The sequence below is a fragment of the Phascolarctos cinereus genome, unplaced genomic scaffold (genome assembly GCF_003287225.1).
Source record: "Phascolarctos cinereus isolate Bilbo 61053 unplaced genomic scaffold, phaCin_HiC Scaffold_4;HRSCAF=312, whole genome shotgun sequence".
NCBI lineage: Eukaryota > Metazoa > Chordata > Mammalia > Diprotodontia > Phascolarctidae > Phascolarctos > Phascolarctos cinereus.
Window position 1 is genome coordinate 417,707,823 of NW_027555847.1, and position 17,742 is coordinate 417,725,564.

Consider the following 17,742-nt stretch of genomic DNA (forward strand, 5'->3'; position numbering starts at 1 on the left):
CTTTTGTAAAATGAGAGGACTGAAACCAATTAACTGATTTCCAAGATCCCTTCCAATTCTAAGTTCTATAAACTATACCTGCATATTTAGTTATCCCTTCTGTTTTGTCCATTCTTCCTGGCCCAGTTATCTACTTCAAATTTAGGAGGGGGAGGGAGGGGAAGAAAGAAGGATGGAAGGATGGATGGATGGAAGGAAGGAAGGAAGGAAGGAAGGAAGGAAGGAAGGAAGGAAGGAAGGACATTCAGAAGAGGGTTTTATCCTTTTCTAGGTCACAGACTTTGAGATGGCGGTCATTTCTACTGTCACCTCCCTGATGTCATGGTCCTCTTCAAGAAGGAAGGACGATCAACAAACAAAACAAAACAATAGAAGATGGATGTGTGATGAAAAGAGAAGGCCAGTTTGGTTAGATCACAGAGTTCTGGGGGTTTGACAGAAATGATGTCCAATGAAGCTACAAAGATAGGCTGGGGCCAGGTTGCATAAGGCTTTGAAAAGAAGCAAGAGTTTCTAGTTAATCCTAGAGATAATAGAGTCACTGCTGGTTGAGCAGGTAAATCCTATTGTCAGATCTACACTAAAAGCAACAGCATTTTGACAACGATGTGTAGGATGGACTAGAGTGGGGAACAGACCTGAGGCTGTTAAAATAATATAGGCAAAGGTAATGGAGTTCTAAATGAAGGTGAGTGGAGAGTCAGAGTCATCTAGATGAGATATTGTAAAGACAGAAACAGCAAGATTTAGCAACCAACTGGATAGGTGGGGTGAGGGGAATTGAGGAGCTGGGGATGATACAAACCTGGGAGAATTGAAGGAAGGCAGTGCTTTGAGCAGAAAATAGATGCTGGGAAGAGAAAAGAGTTTGGGAGGAGGGGAAGATAATGAGTCCAGTTCTGGCCATGATGAGTTAAAGATGTCTACAGGACATCCCAGTTTGAAATGCCCTGTAGATAGCTGGTGATCCAGAGCTGAAGCTCAGCAGACACATTTGAGCAGAATCAATAGACAAGGGAGTTGTACGTGGAGAGATGATAATTAAACTCATGGAAGTTGATGAGGTTGCCAAGAGAGAATGTAGATGGAAAACCTAGGACCCTATAAATATATAGATAATTAGCCTGGAAAGAAGATTCAGAATAAGTGGTCAGATAGGTAGGAGGCAAACCAGAGACAGCAATATACAGCTGGCTTCAAACTATGGTGTTGACTTCTAGGAACTCCTATGATCTCAATATGTGTGTCTCTAACATTCATACTCATTTCCCACAAATGATATACTCTGAAAAAGACTGTTATAAATCAAATGATTTCAAACGCACAAAAAGGACCCAGCTATTTAAAGTTGGTGGTGTTATATTCTCTTGTGAAATGCATATTCGCCCCCACCACGTATTTGCTTTCTATATTTGGGTTTTTATAGATGTGGCATTTTCTAAAAGGAAGGTATACCTATGATGACAATGGAACTGCTTGGAAATTATATAAATAAGATTTAAAATATAGTTTTGAAAATATAACATGGTTACCTAGTAAAAATTCATTTTACTAATATAAATACTAAGAATTCATGCCCTCTGAGCAGAGATGTACAAGAATCTCAATGGTAAAGATGAATAGTTTATATTTCTATAGCACTGTACATACATTATCTCACTTTATCCTTACTATAGTCCTCTGTCATTATCCTCATTTTACAGATAAATAACTTGAGGCTTGTAAATTTAGGTGACTTGCCCAATATGTCAAACCGCTAGCAAGAACTGGAATTCAACTCCAGAGATCTTCTCACTATCCCATGTTGACTGTGTAATTCCCCTAGCGATTACCTGCAGATTGGACGTAATGCTTCATTATATCACCATTTAGTATTCAATTATGAAATTTAATTATTTCAAGTGATTTCAATATTGTAATGTAGGCCAGCAAAAGGAATCATAGTGTGATAATTTAAGTTGCCTCAATTAAAATTCCACTTCAACCATCAATGCGGACAGAAGCATGGAAAAGGTTGCTTCATCTTTTCTACATCTATCACTTCCCCTATATCAGGTGTTCTAACCTTGGGGTCTGTGAACTTGAAAATATATTTTGATAACTACATTTCAATAGAATTTATTTCCCTTGTAATCCTATGCATTTTAGTTTATGCATTTAAAAACATTCTGAGAAGGTTTCACCACACTGTCAAAGGATCCATGACACAAAAATAGCCAAGAACTCCTTCGCTATATAATATGAACTAAATGGAGTTTCCTAATAATGATGCTGAAAGGCAGTACTAAAAGTTGATCATAAGAGTATACACACTTACACACATTTGTGTGCATGTGTATGTATTGAACATAAGTGATGGGGACTATGATTTGGCATCATATCCATTAAATAATAATCCACATTTATAATGAGACTCCATGATCTTTACGAAACTTAAGAACAAAATTAGATTACCATTCAATTAAAATGTTTCACAAAGACAGTAACTAATAAAAAGCATTCATTTTTGCCAAAACATGTTTTTTTTTTGGCTTGTTTGTTTTTTGGTTTTAGGTAATTGGGGTTAAGTGACTTGCCCAGAGTCACACTGCTAGTAAGTGTCAAGTGTTTGGTCTGAGGCTGGATTTGAACTCAGGTCCTCCTGACTTCAGGGCCGGTACTCTATCCACTGCGCCACCTAGCTGCCCCCTTTGACAAAACATGTAACTGGATTCCAAAAAATTGAGTTATTAGCATAGTTAAGGAATTTGAAGCTTTGAAAGCTTTTTTAAAAGTAATTTTGTCATTTAATTTGACTAAATGTGGGAGAACAATAGAGAGGGAGAAAAGGGAAAAGGAAAGAGTCAGAAAAGAAGAGGGGGACAGAAAAGGAGAAGGGGAAAAATCATGATAACAGAGTTCCTGATTACCATCATCTTAAACTGATGGTGCAGAAGTGGCTGCTCAAGGGCACAAATATTTGGTGAAGTTTAAAAATACATATAGTCTGACAGATGGTTACAATCATTTTCTGGCAGTGCCTGTGTCTTGATTTCAGATTTAAAAAACAACAACAACAACAAAAAACCTTATAACCATATTTTATCATTCTTCCCTCAGAGCTGACCACCTGCCAAGGTTGAACTAACTATCTGACCTTTTGACAGCCTTTAGCCCATCTGTAAAAGAACCTGAATCAATTGATAGACACCACTCCTTGGCACCTCCATCGGAAAGGAAAAAGAAAAGAAGGGCCTCTCTAGAAAAGCTCAACTTGGAAAACTGCATGGGAAATGAAACACAGATTTAAGGCTACATATTCAAAACAGTAAATTCCACCAGTATTCACAACCATCCTAAACTTCTAAGTGGAATCCAAGAGGGGTCATTTCAATTCACCTGCCCAGTGAAATCTACATACCTTTAAGTGACCAGTCCCTTTCCACATTTTGCTTGTCAAAAACCTGCTTCAATATTTAATTCAAGAATAAAGTCAAATGTATTTGCAGATTGTGCTTAAACTGCCACGGAGTCAAATTTTTGACACCTAAAAATGCAGAGGTTGTGAACATATGTCTACTTGACCAATCACTTATTTTTAGACAACAAGCTCAGTTCTTAAATTCCAGTTTACTTGACTCCTTTCTCTTGTGTTTGTTGGGTCAGCCCATCAACTTAACCAGCTGACAGGGTGGAACAGAAATTGTTTCCTTTGGGGTCAACTTCAACACCATAATTTGAAGTACACTGGGCTGTATCCAGCAGCATGTCTACTGATGTGGTTTAGAGTCGCTGCTCAAGGGCTGGGAGAGTCTCCTTCACTGTGCATGAAGCTTAACTATAATTCATCCAAGAGGGATAATTTCCAAATTGTATGTACTAGGACACGGTCTTATTTTTTATGATACTTTTTTTTTAAAAGCTGCTATTGACCCTTCTTGTCCATTCATGGGAAAGCTGGTTGATATACAAAGTTCTCATCTGACTCTTGTGAACCCACTAGAGCTAGGCACATGAGTGCTGGAGAATCTTAGTGGGACAAGTCAGTCCAAAGCTAGACTCATCAATTATGACTCTCATTTCCTCACTTTCCACCAGTCAAGCTCTTAACACTCTCTTCCCTCCTCACTTTTTGTAGTACTATACTAACTTGTATACATGTCGTGTCTGCTTCCCCTGCCTCCAAACAGAACATATGATCTTTGAAGGGAGAAACTTTCATTTCTGTCTTTAGATATTCAGTGCCTTACATTTAATAAACACTTGCTGTAAACATCCTCTTCTCTATACTACTGAATTAATTAGCCCTACCATTTTTCCAACTGCTTAGCCTCAAAACCTTAGGAGTCATCCTTGGCTCATTCCTCTCTAGTCACCAAATACAACATCTAGTTTTCAAAATACCTGACATATCTCTCTTTTACATTTCAATGACATCCATCACCATGGTCCAGATCTTATTACCTCACACTTAAATCACTACAAAAATTACTACCTCCCAATCCTAAAAAAAGGGCTGGAATTCACTATTCTGACTCCATCCTTCTCCATTTAGCTCCTCTTTTATTTACACTGCTGAACTTCTTGAAAAGTTATTGATACTCATATTTTCACTACCTATACCAGGATCTTGTCAACCCTTCTAACATCCCACCACTTCACTGAAACTGTCTTCTCTAAGGTCACCACTGCTCACCCAGTCATCCCTCTCATTCTTCAAATTCCATAACTATTCTGTGTCATCTGAGAAGGTTAACCACTCTTCTAGAACTATCTTCCCTCTTCATTTAAGAGACAATGCACTTTATCCCAGTTCTTCTCCTGCTTTGCTACAGTTGTGTGCTAATTACTTGGGACAACCAATAATTTTATTATAGTTTAATTTTGTGACAGCAGTGATCATGTATGTCTGCTTCTTTTGATAGCAGGATGACTCAGAATGCCTGACCTTAACCAAATGAATCTAAAGCTGTTTTCTCCCACTTTTGGATAGTTCTGTCAGGCAAGTGCTAAATTTCATGCTATATACTTCTGTTTCTTTGCTGTATTCTTAATTCTCTGTTTTAAAGAACAGACATTATTTTACGGAAATTTATAAAAATTTTAGTACACTTCAAAGACCGTTAGAAATTACAGTGAGCAGTTTTCCATCACAGGATCAATACGATGGAGGAACTAGATATTCCCTCCAGTCAAAGCAAACTCCAAGAGAGGAATTATGCACCAGAGGTAGAGCAACTACAACTTTTTCCACAGCAGGAGAAAGTTAAGAAGCCAAGAAAAGTAACAGTTTTATGAATTAACAGTGGAAAATACTAATCCCTAAAGTATTCACTCAGCACCCCTTTCCATACTCTGTCAGGGCCTGCAAACCAACTTACTGCCTTATGCTTTGGGACCTACTCAGGGATTTCCTTTCTTCTATAATCTCTGCCGGTTGAAAACATCCCTTCCCTTCCTCTAGCTCCGTATTGCAACAAGCAGCAGCAAACCTCAACTCTGCCCAGTCGTGTGGGAGAGATATAGGAGAATGTGAAAGCATTTCCTTTCTGCCTGGGGGTATGAGAGTTTCAGTAGTTTTATGCGCCTCAGTCAAGGGACTGAGAAGCTGAAGAAACTCTGCCCCAGAATATCTACTCCATCCTCTGCCACAAAGTGGTAGATATAAAAAAAGGGGTGAACAATGCCATAACCCGGAGAGAACTGGGGTTAAGGACAAGTGTGTGGGGCTGCACTGTGTCTGAAGGAAAGAAGAATGAATTCTATCTAGGACAAATCCTGTCCTCCCAGAAGCTACTTGGAGAAATCAGCATAAGACGAGGCTGAGACAACTTTAAGGTCCAGCCACAAAGGGTAAACTCACCATCAAAGGGGAAAGAGCCAGAAAGTGAGCAATGGCAGAACATAAGGAAAAAAGAATAAAAATCATCAAAATTCTCAGGAGGAACAAAATTCAGTTAAAAACCTAGAACACAAACAAATCAATTTATAAGGCAGATCATAAAATTAGAATGACTATTAAGGCATCTAAAACATTACAAATCTCTGTAAACTAATATTACAAGACAAATTAAATTTAAACCAACACATAATGAAACACAGAGCAGTGTGGATCCCCAAGAGAGCATTCCTCTTCTCAGCAAGATGTTCCAGAATTGGTTCAAGCAGGAAATAATTTAGATGAGAATAAATGGCAGAATTTACAGTCTGCAAAGCAGAAATAATTAGCAAAGTAGAAAAAACTTGAATCCATTCATTTGCTTAAATCTACTGATATTGTTCCTTATAGCTGGAATACTCTTCTTCCTTTTACTTGAATACTTTCATATTTCATGAATACACCCATACTTTCAAGGTCAATTCAAATTCCATCTTCTCTATGTAGCCTTCCCCAATCTCCCATCAATAACACTATTTTTGCTCTCAGATATCACAAACAACTTTTGTTGACACTTTACAAAGCATTTATGGGTTGTTACGCTACATTATTTGTAAATGTGATAACTGTTATACTTTCCCTCCACCCCACACTAAACTGTTAACTCCCTAAGTACAAACTTCTTTTTTAATCTAACGGTGTACCTAACAACAGTGCTCTGCACAAAACAGGTGCTTAATGAATGCTTACTAAATTTTAAAATGAGTCATTTCTCTGCTTGAAACACCTCAATAGTTTCTAGTTTCTTATTTAGATCTAAACATCTCTGTATGAATTTTAAAAATCTTTATAACCTAGCCCAACCCTACCTATGCAACCATATTTCCCTTGAACATGAAAGCTTCTACGCTAATCAAGTCACTCTCCTCAATAACCCATCACCAAACTACGCACATTCTCACTTTTGCATATTCACTTATATTACTCTCCTACTCCAGAATGTCCTTCCTTCTTCCATCAACCTAGTTAAACCCATTCCAAGTACATCTCAATCCTCATCAGTGCCACAAAACCTAAACTGATTTTTCTCACTGCTGAGATTCTATCATACATGTAGCTTATATTATATCATTTAACATAATTTAACATCATCTTTTGTTATCCACCATGTTTCATAGGTGTTGATATCTCTCACCAACCAGACCATAAGTTTTCTGAGAGCAGGGTGCAGGCCTTATACTATTTCCACATCAACATAAGAGTCCTGAGTACATATGAGGGAGTCGATAAATAGTTACCGGAGAAGAAGGTTAATAAAAGGAATATTGTAGGACCTTTCAAATATCATTTCTAATAATTTGCAAACATTTTCGCATTTTCTACCAATTTTGTATATATTTGTATCTACTTTAAAAGATTATCAGGGAGAACTGGTAATTTAAAAGAATAAGAACGAAGGAAAAAATGGTAGCAAAGGGAGATTAGGAGACAAAGCACAGGTTAAATAATAAGTAAATGACTGAGCTGATCTTGAGACTTGGAACCTTCTATATCACAGACTCTAGCAATCATTGACTAGATTTTGAGAAGCTACCATGGATATGCCATGGGCACCATTTTGAGAGTAGCAAAGTTTCAAAAACCAGACAAACAATAAACCATGTAAAAATTTGGCTAGCCTACCTGGACAGAAAGTAAAGTCAATATGAGGTGTCATTAGCCTCATTGTGAGCAAGGGCCGAGGTTTCCTTTTCCTGGCCTAGTCTACCCACCATTCAGATCCTACCAACTGGGCACCCAACTTTATTGCCAATGTCCTCTTCCCCTTTCACCCACTTGGCTCGATACTGACCCTCTATGTTCATTTCCTTTCCAAAGCTGCTGTTCTATGCCAAACCTTGGGCTCACTCTTCCCTTCCTAATAATCATAAGTCATTCAATAATGCCTCTTCCCCTTTCCCTGCCACCTGCAACTTGGAGGGCAGATATGGCTCTTGACAGTCCTTGGATAAGCAAAGAGTCACCAACTACAATCCTGATAAAATGGAGGATAATTAGGCATTCCCCAGTTGGAAGCCAGAAGCTAGGTGGAGCAGTGGATAGAGCCAGGGCCCTGGAGTCAGGAAGACCTAAGTTCAGATATGGCCACAGACACTGACTTCTATGTGACACTGGGCAAATCACTTAACCCATTTGCCTCAGTTTCCTCACCTGGAAAATGGGGAAAATAACAGCCCCTACTTTTAAGGGTAGTTTTGAGGATCATCTGAGATAACAATTGTAAAGTGCTTAGGACAGTACCTGACACACAGTAAGTGCTATATAAATGTTAGCTGCTGCTGTTTAGTTGTTTTTCAGTTGTGTCTGACTCTTCATGATCCCGCTTGAGGTTTCCTTGGTAAAGATGGTGGAGTAGTGTGCCATTTCCTGAACTGAGGCAAACAGGGTTAAATGATTTGCCCAGCGTCACTCAGCTAGTAAGTGTCTGAAGCCAGATTTTAACTCAGGAAGCTAAGTCTTCCTGACTCCAGTTTTAGCACTCTATCCATTGTGTCACCTAGTTATTAGCTATCATTATCTTCTGCCTGTTACTATGTACACCAGATCCCTAAACACTGCTATCTGACACATGCTAAAGTCCTACTAGCCTCTCCACCTACTCTGCAGCTGAACACTCCTATGTGTTCTCCCCTCAATTACAATGTGAGCTCCCTGAGAGTAAAGACTATCTCACTTTTCTTTTTATAACCCTGGTGCTTGGTACACAATATTTAATAAACACTTCTTCATGAATTTATCTAAATGCCACTTTTGGCATGTAATTTCTTCACGATCTGTCTCAAGCTACTCTATGAGCCAACTAAATTGTTCTACTTAGCATATACAACATTCTGTCTCTGTCCCTGCCTGTGCAAAGGCTCTGTCTTGTGCTGAAATGTTCTCCTACAACTATCTATGCACTTTGGTGTTCCCCTTAGCTCCCGTTTAAAATTCCACCAAAGTGTCACTTTCTCTATGTGGGGCCTTTCCAGTTGCTTCATGCCTTCTCCATCAAAATTACTCTTGCATATACTTTGCATTTATCTGTACATTTTAGTTTCCCAGCAGCAGAATGTAAGCTTGAGGATTGGTCTTGAAATTTTTTCTTAACTTTGTATCTTCAATACTCAGCATACACCCACCCACCCACTGAGTGTGTGTGTGTGTGTGTGTGTGTGTGTGTGTGAATGAATGAAATATATTAGAAACATAACAGATATTATTGATTTTCTTCTCTTTTGTAGGCCACAGTGCCATGGGCATTGTTTCTCTGGAGTTGGAACCTACTTATGAGTAGCCAGTATTCTGGTGAACTAAAAATTTCTAATGCCCTCAAAGGCAGAGTCTCTGGCCTTTCAATCTCTATCTCTCTCCAACACCTGTCTTAAGAAATGTTGAATTGAGTCTACTGGTAGAATGGAAAAGAAATTTAATCCAATTAATAAATATATGCCTTGCCTAAGCTTATTCAACAGTAATAGCCAAGAAGTAAAGAAAATGTTTTAGCATCATTTCTTTAAAAGAACATGAGCATCCCTGTTGCATTTCTAATGATGGGTTTTCCCTGGTAAATGATGGAGGCAAAGGACCCTCAAGGACCCTCAGTAATCTAGCAAATTCTAGATGAAAGGCGGAAATAAACAAAGCTCATGCTTGACATTGGCTTTCCCTGCTGGAACTCTTGGCTAACTTTAAGCTCTGATGAGTGAAGAGACTGATAGGCCTTGGCACCCATTATAAATATATTTACTCTAATGAGGAAATAACAGTGGCTACTTTACAGATAATAATATAATTACCCCCAGACTTAAATCAGGCTATAAAGGCATAATTAAGTGAATTGAGCTGCAAATTGAACTCATACAAACTTCAGATGAGCATTTACCTCAGTCTGCAAGGGCAAAGGGGAAGTGTTCTATTACAGAAGAAAAAACAAAAGGGCCATTCACATAGTTTATTAGGAAGCTTACTGATCAGGTTGTCTCAAAGTAAGATAAGAAAACTAACCTTTTTTCTAAAGATATATTTTTCCAACTGCTCAGTGGGTTTTCTTTCCTAATCTTTATTTAAAAAATGAAATCTGAATATGAATACATAACAGTTTAAGGGTATTTTTCTCTAAAAACAGGAAAAGTACAGATGCAGAGATTTTACTCCATGAAGAGATTCTCCAACAGAAAAACAAAAATTTCCCTTTATGTCTTATAGGCCACGTTTACAGAAAGGTCTTCTGATATGTACTGCAGTGCATTTATTTCCAAGTCTCCTCTGACACAATATACAGATATTGGCACACAGTGGTCACAGTTTAAAAATAAACATCACCTTTACAAAAGAACATATGGAAAACATTTTCACTTGCAGAATTTAGCTTAAGCCAAGCTCAACTAGTCCAAATATGATAGCATGATTATAAAGCTTATTCTCTAGACGTCGTTATTTGAAAACATTTGGAAGACATTTAGGTGAATCTGACAATATTGTCATTTCAAAATGTGAAAATTAATGCAAATAACTTTCTTAGAAAAAGTAAGCATTGACTATGATTATCTATTACAAGGTTTTTGCTTTTCTTTTTTCAGTGAGAAGATGGAAGAGATGAAGAATAAATATTTGATAACTGGAAAATAAAATTTAATTTAAAAAATCAAGTAGGGAAAAATGAAATAAAACGTATTTCCAAATGGAAATAAAATCATTGCTAAACCCAAGAAATTCTACATGGTCTAAGGAAATTCTCGTCCTAAAGATGAAAAAATAAGGAAATTAGGTTAAAGTTGGCTGTATTACATAACTTTGAGTGATCAAACACTTGGAAATCCAATTAATTATTTTTGTGTTGTCTGTCCTGTTTAAAAATCTAAAAGTATGAAATACTTTAAGAACAAAGTAACATTCCTTTAGATGTAGAATTTTAACCCTTTTTTCTTAAAAATTTAAAAGAGAACTTACATATATTTGAGTTTTCTGATATCGCTGGAATAAATTGTGCAATATGGAGCCCTCATGGAGGTCTATCAGTGTAGCCATGTTTTCCACCCCTTCTTCATTTGATGGATGCATAGCTGTCACCTTTTGTTGTGTAATCGTATTCTCTTTGTAAGTAAATACCTGGAAAGAAAGGAATTATTAGATCTTTTAGTTATCATCATCAGTAAGTTGGCCTTACAAAGAACCTTTAAAGTAAACCGGGAATCACGTGAACAATACAGTTCTTACTTGTGTCATTAAAAAAAAAATTACAAGGCTTTCACATCAGGTTACCATTCATTCTAGACTACTTGGAGGGCAAGGGTGGAGCTGACATTTACATAGCACTTTCGTGTTTATACACATAATTTCATTTAATGTCCACAATAACCCTGTGAATGAAGTGCCCAGCTCAGTAACTTTCCCAGTGTCACCCAAGTTAAGTATCTAAGGCAGGACCTTAAACTAATGTCTTTCTGACTCCAAGTCCAGCACTATCCCATACGTTACAATACATTCATGGAAACTATTAGGATCTACTCAAAGACATACTTTTGGATAGGAAGGTAAGTTATCCTGACAATTACTATCAGATGTTTCTGATAGATATTAGTTTAAATGCTGACCATCCTTAGGGAACTATGGAAATTGGAGGTCTATAATCCACTCCCTTGACAGTATCAGATTAAAACACAGGTGCTCCAATTTTTCAAAGTGTTGTATATAATCTCTAACGCAATGTTCACGTAGCACTATGGGCCAAATTTCTAATAGTTATATTGAAAATAATAAATATATATTTGCTTGTAAAATTCAGGGCATGCAAACATCACAGAAATATTCTGAAGATATTCTTGGAAGATGGTCTCAGCATCTGGGCAATGAACTTTGATGTGTTCTTTTCACAAAACAATTTTGGGCCTAGGATATGATGAATTTCATTTCCTTGTGGACTTTTTCTTCCCCATTTCCTTCTTAAAAGTTCACAGCACTGATAATCAGTTCCTCTAAATACTAAACAATTTATATCTTCTTTTCCTGTGGAATTGTTTAGTGGATAAAAATTACTTTTTGAAATGGAGTGGTCTCCTTTTGTAAATGATGATTAAGGACAGGATTAACCATACAACAGTCATGTTTAGGGATGTTATTTGAGCAACTAACACATACAAATCTGTATATGGCAAAGTATTTCATAAGGAAACTTCATTGTCAATTTATGTACCATGACAAACTTTATATAATAGTAATATCAGTAAAAATAATTTTAAAATTAAGACAGTATTTATTATTAACATGAAACATGATAAGTTTTCCCCCAAACTGCTAGAATTATACTTTTACAAGTATAATCCTTACTGGAGATAATAATAGTCAACAACCATTTTTAAAAACTATTGAGATCCCTATGTAGCAACAAGCTGCTTGCTACTACAGGAAAGAATGACACATTAGCACACTCTCTGTCACCAGGTGTCACCAGAAGAAAAAAAAAACTACCAACCCAATGATTTTTCCAAAACATTAGAAACGACAATCTTCTTCCTAACCTTTCTTTTCTTCTATCATGGATTCCTTTGGGCAGTCTAGTGAAGTTTATAGACCCTCTCAGGACAATGACTTTTAAATTAATAAAATAAAATACATAGAATTACAAAGGAAACCAAAAATATTGAAATAGTTATCAAAATATTGGTAAAAGTTTATAGAACTCTGAGTAACCCTATTCCAAAGAGTCCTTGAAACTTCAATACTAACTTTTTCTACCACACGAAGACCAAGAGCTGCTCAAAACTACACAAAAAGAGTTGTCACAAACCAGGACAGAGCCTGACTCATCTTCCTTTCTGGAGAAGAGCTGCTTTCATTAAGCTGCCTTAACATGACAGATAAAAAGGCCCTTTTCGTGTCCCTTACTTGTGCACAGCTGGCCAAGTGCAAGCCATATGTGCCCTGGCTGTCTCTCCTCTCTGTGTGGTGGCCAATGTCACACGAGTACATTTAAGGTCCAGGCGATGGACCAAGATGTGCTGTTGTGCAAGAAAACAGAGCTGTGGGGCCACTGCCAACACTGCCCACAATGACATGGTACTGGAGAAAAGAGTAGGATGTGAACACGTGACACTTATAAGAATAAAAGACTCCAGAAGGATGTGTCATATAATTGTAAGAGAGAAGAAAAACACAAAAGCAAACAGACTCAGGCATTTGGTAACAAACACTATTGTATAAAAGAAGAAGGATAATCAGGGACTGCTGTAAAATGCCTCCAAGCTACACTCCCAGGTCCCCAACTAAAGCCCTACTCTGCTGCCTCACCTATGGTGTGGAGGTGACCTTGGAGCCTCAAAATCTATGTCGATGGAGCTGGGGCTCCCGTAGGTATAGAAAAGTTTCAACATAATGACAGACTATTGTCAGGACTAACAAGCAAGTTTCAGAAAGTTCATCACTAGAAAATGATTTTTAAAAAATTAATGAAACATCAGCTTTTATTTCTTTTATTTTTTTTAAATTTTATTAATTTACTTTGATTTATCAACAATTACTTCCACATGCTTTTGAGTTGAAAATTTTTCTCACCCTTCCTCCCCCTGACCCTCCCCAAGACGGCGCACAATCTGACATAGGCTTTACATTTACATATCCATGAAACATATTTTCACATTAGTGAAGCTGCAAGTAAAAATTAAAACCAATAGGAGGAACCATCAGAAAGATGAAACAAAACTCAACAGAATGTAAAAATAAGTGATAGCGATTTGACTTCCATAGTTTTTTCTTTGGATGTGGACAGCATTTTCCATCCCGAGGCCTCTGGAGATGTCTTAGATCCTTGTAATGCTGAGAAGGGTTCAGTTTAACAATCTTAGTCCTTGCATAATGTGGCTGTTATTGTGTACAAAGTCCTCTTGGTTCTGCTCACTTCACTCAGCATCAGACCATATAAGTCTTTCCAGGTTTTTCTGAAGTCAGCTGAAACATCAGCTTTTAAAAAGACAGAAGGGCTGCAATCTACATCAGTGAAGGGATTGTCCACATCGATGAAATCATAGCTGGTCTGAAGTTTTTTTTTTTCTTTTTCTTTTCCCAATCAGCGGTTTTATTTTTGAATGATTTTTTTTTTGTTATCCTGAACTCAAACATCAAAGAACATGAGCACTTTAACACGAAAAGATGATTTGAAGTACTTAAAAAGGCAGTGACTAAACATACTGAAGCAAACAAATAGAAAGTTGATTTAGGGCTCATTGGTGACTGTGATACTTGTAACAAACACTGACTGTACTCACACTGTCTCTACACTTGGGTCTTTACACTTACTGACAACCAAGCCACAACCTTGTATATGTATCATTCAGTGTAATCCATCATGCCCAGCCAAGCTCGGAGGCCTGGAGGCAACACCTACTATCCTCTACTGCTCTGCATGGTCAGTACACATGCAATAGATAAGGAATAATGGTATCCTCAAAAACAAGTCACAAAGAAGGTGTTCAAAGGTTTCATCCTCTGGAAATATGGAAAATGGGTATGACAGCTGGGAAAAGGGGACAGAGGAATAGATGGCAAAATAAATTGTTACAGTTATAAGCTGTGGTACCAAAACCATCACCAAAGACAGAAGAATGCTGAAAACAATGATACTTAGAGCTAAAACATGGGGGAACCCGCCTAGAAGCATCTAGGCAGGTGTTAACCATATTGAAATGGAGGTTCTCTTTCTCAAAGTACTATAACATTGTCAGGGTTTTAAGAATAATAGGAATGTAATAAAATACTATTCTGCCATAAGAAATGATGAAAGGGATAGTTTCAGAGAAACTTGGAAAGATTCAGAGTACATGCAGAATAAAGCCAGCAGAATCAGGAGAAAAATTTAGACAACAACAGCAACACTGGAAAGATAAACAACTTTGAATATTTAAGAACTCTGATCAATGCAATGATTCCAGGGCAGCACACTACCTACCCTCCTGACAAAAATGATGGCATCAAGATGAAGAATGAGACATGATTTTTAGACACAGCCAGTTCAAAAAATTTATTTTGCCTGACTATACATACATATTACAAGGGGTTTTTTTTCTTTTTTCTCCCCACTGTGGGCAGGTAGAAGAAGCTGACAAATAGAGACATTTTTGTTATTTGAAAAGAATAAAGGCCACTACATTTTACAAAAAGAAAATGAAAACACCCTGTCAGAGGCTCCTCCAGCAGACATTGGACTCAGAAGTTGTTATATCCATTTGGACAATCCTAGAATCCTCTTAGGCTGAAGAAAACAAAGTCATTATTGCTGTAATGGAGGCAGATCCTGCCTACTGTCTACTCTCTTCCCATTCAGAAATCTCTTTCCTCCACTCCCCTCTTATTCCCAAATCAACAAAAACCCTGAGCTACTAAATTAGAAGAGGGCATTTAACATTGTCTTCCACTGTCTTCTGATAATGATCAAGGCTCTTGCCTATGACTTTGGTACCTCCCCAGGCTCTGTCCCATTCTTAGCTCCTGCAGGCTTTGCTTAGATTGTCTACCTCTGTTCAACCATATACCCAGTACTATTTCCTAAGTAAAACTATACCATCCCTTCACCCCACCAGGCTCAGTTGCTGTAGTTAGGAGTCTTACCCAGGTATTGGATATATTCTCAATCAAATTCCGCTTGTACTTCTCACTTCTGATACCTGGAGTAAATAACTCTTATTACTCTTCCAGGCATTGGGCCTAGAATCAGAAAGACCTGAGTTTAAATCCAGCTTCAAATACTGTGTGACTCTGAACAAGTCATTTAACTTCTGTCTGCCTCAGTTTCCTCAACTGTAAAAGAGGGGTAATAGTACCTACCCCCCAGGGTTGTTGTGAGGACCAAAAGAAATAATAAGTGTAAAGTTCTTAGCACAGGGCCTGATGCACAGTAGGTGCTTAACAAAATGCTTATTCGATTCCTCCCTTCCCTCCATAGTGCCAGCCTCCCTAATAAAGGACAACTGCTGGTCCAATCTTATTATTCCAACAAAGATAAATTCCCAGGACATACTCTGAAGAATCCCAAACACACCACTGCCCTTGCTAACGAGGAGTTAGGAATCAAGTCAACAAGCATTTAATAAATGCCTATTATGTGGCAGGTACTGGAGATACAAAGAAAGGCAAAAAACATTCCCTGCTCTCCAAGAGCTCATGTTCTGAAGGAGGAAACAACATGCAGACAACTATGTACAAAAAAGAGTTATGCCAGATGAAGTGGAGATAATCAATAAAGGGAAGGCATTAAAGATTGGGAAAGGTTTCCTGAAGAAGACAGGATTTTAGCTAGGACATGAAAGAAGCCTGGGAAGCCAGGAGATGGCAATGGATGAGAGGGGACAGAATTCTAGGCAGTGGGGTGGGGTGGGGAAGATATTATGCTATAACAGCAAAGTGATAAGTGACATTTGATCAAAGAATACTTGGAAGGGAGTAAGGTACAAAGACATGGAGAAATGGAGAAAGGGGCCAGGTTAGAGGCCTTTAAAAGCCAGAAGATTTTATATTTTACCCTAAAGGAAATAAACTTGCCACCAAATTGGCAATTTTTCTTAGAATATATAAAACCCAACAGGCTCTCAATTACAGAGAGACATGAATCAAGAAGCATGGTTATAGGGGGAAGGTTTGTAGTCAGAAGCCCTAGGTTCCAGCCCAAGTTCTATACTTGCTAAATCTACTATTATTACTCTATTACTGCTTCAATGGTTAGCAAGTTGTTTAAACTCTGAAAGCCTTAATTTCCTTCATACGTAAAATGGAACAGTAATACATAATCTACACTATGAAGTACCTTACAGCACTTTGTTATTATTGATAATTACCCTTAAAATTATCTAGAATCCTAAAAGAATGTACCTACTTAAAATCCCCTCATTTATCCTCCTTAAGAGGAAAGAACATAGTGTATGTGTTCTTCTATCCACAAATGTGTACATGGGTGTGTCTACTCTATTCTGTGCTTGTCTTCTCATTTACCTATGAAATAGAAATCCCTTAAGAACCATATGGTACAGCTAAGGTAAAAAAAAAATCTGGAAAATCTACAACACAAAATAATTTAGAAGACAAGTGCATTATCAGCAGGAATTGGCTGAATTATGAAAAGAAATAAACTATAAATGAGAGAGCTCCTCAATCTAGATAAAAAAAATACTCTATATTTATACTCTATATTTATATATTACATATACTAATTTTAACATACACATGTGTGTATCTAAATAATACTGATGAAAATGAGTATTTAAGAGCAAATTACCTACCTAAAATTCCAACTACTATTGTAGTTCTTTCTCAGAAGCCATATAGTCAAACCCATATCTGAAATCCTAGTGTATCAGTGTTTTTCCTAAAATGTGGTGCCTGGCCAGGGCACAATACAATGAGATGATCAGCTCCTTATTCACACAAGTATTCCTCTCCTAATATAGTCCTTTTGCTTTATGGCAGGCTGGATCATTTCCCACCCAGCTACTTTCTTGGACTTGATGATGTCTAAAAACTCATCAGTCTCCTAGGCGAAATCAATTTGGAAAGGCATGCCTCAGATTGTTTTGAAACCTGCTGTATGACTTTGTCATGTAGCTTTTTTTTTTTAATGCACTGTCTCCCCCACTGGACTGTGAGCTCCTCCAGGGCAAGGACTGCCTTATGCCTTTCTTTGTACCCTCAGTGCTTACTTAGCACAGTGCCTGGCACATAGTAGGTGCTTATGTTTACTGACTCTCTGACTATGAGTCTCTGTGGGCTCATGTTTTTCCAAGCCACTTAAATCCCAGATCTTTTTCAGATAAACTGCCTAACTTTACTTACAATGATTTTCTAGAATCTATGTTTAAGAC

At 37.5% G+C, this 17,742-nt stretch overlaps 1 protein-coding gene across 1 annotated transcript in view; it reads right to left on the minus strand.

Annotated features, from left to right (window-relative positions):
- The window catches only part of MYO10 (myosin X), a 256,436-nt gene that overhangs the window by 129,044 nt on the left and 109,650 nt on the right, over nt 1-17,742 (minus strand). The window contains exon 3 of the mRNA XM_021008633.2: nt 10,850-11,008. Coding sequence (XP_020864292.1) covers nt 10,850-11,008 — 159 coding nt within the window. The remainder of the gene's footprint in view (nt 1-10,849; nt 11,009-17,742) is intronic.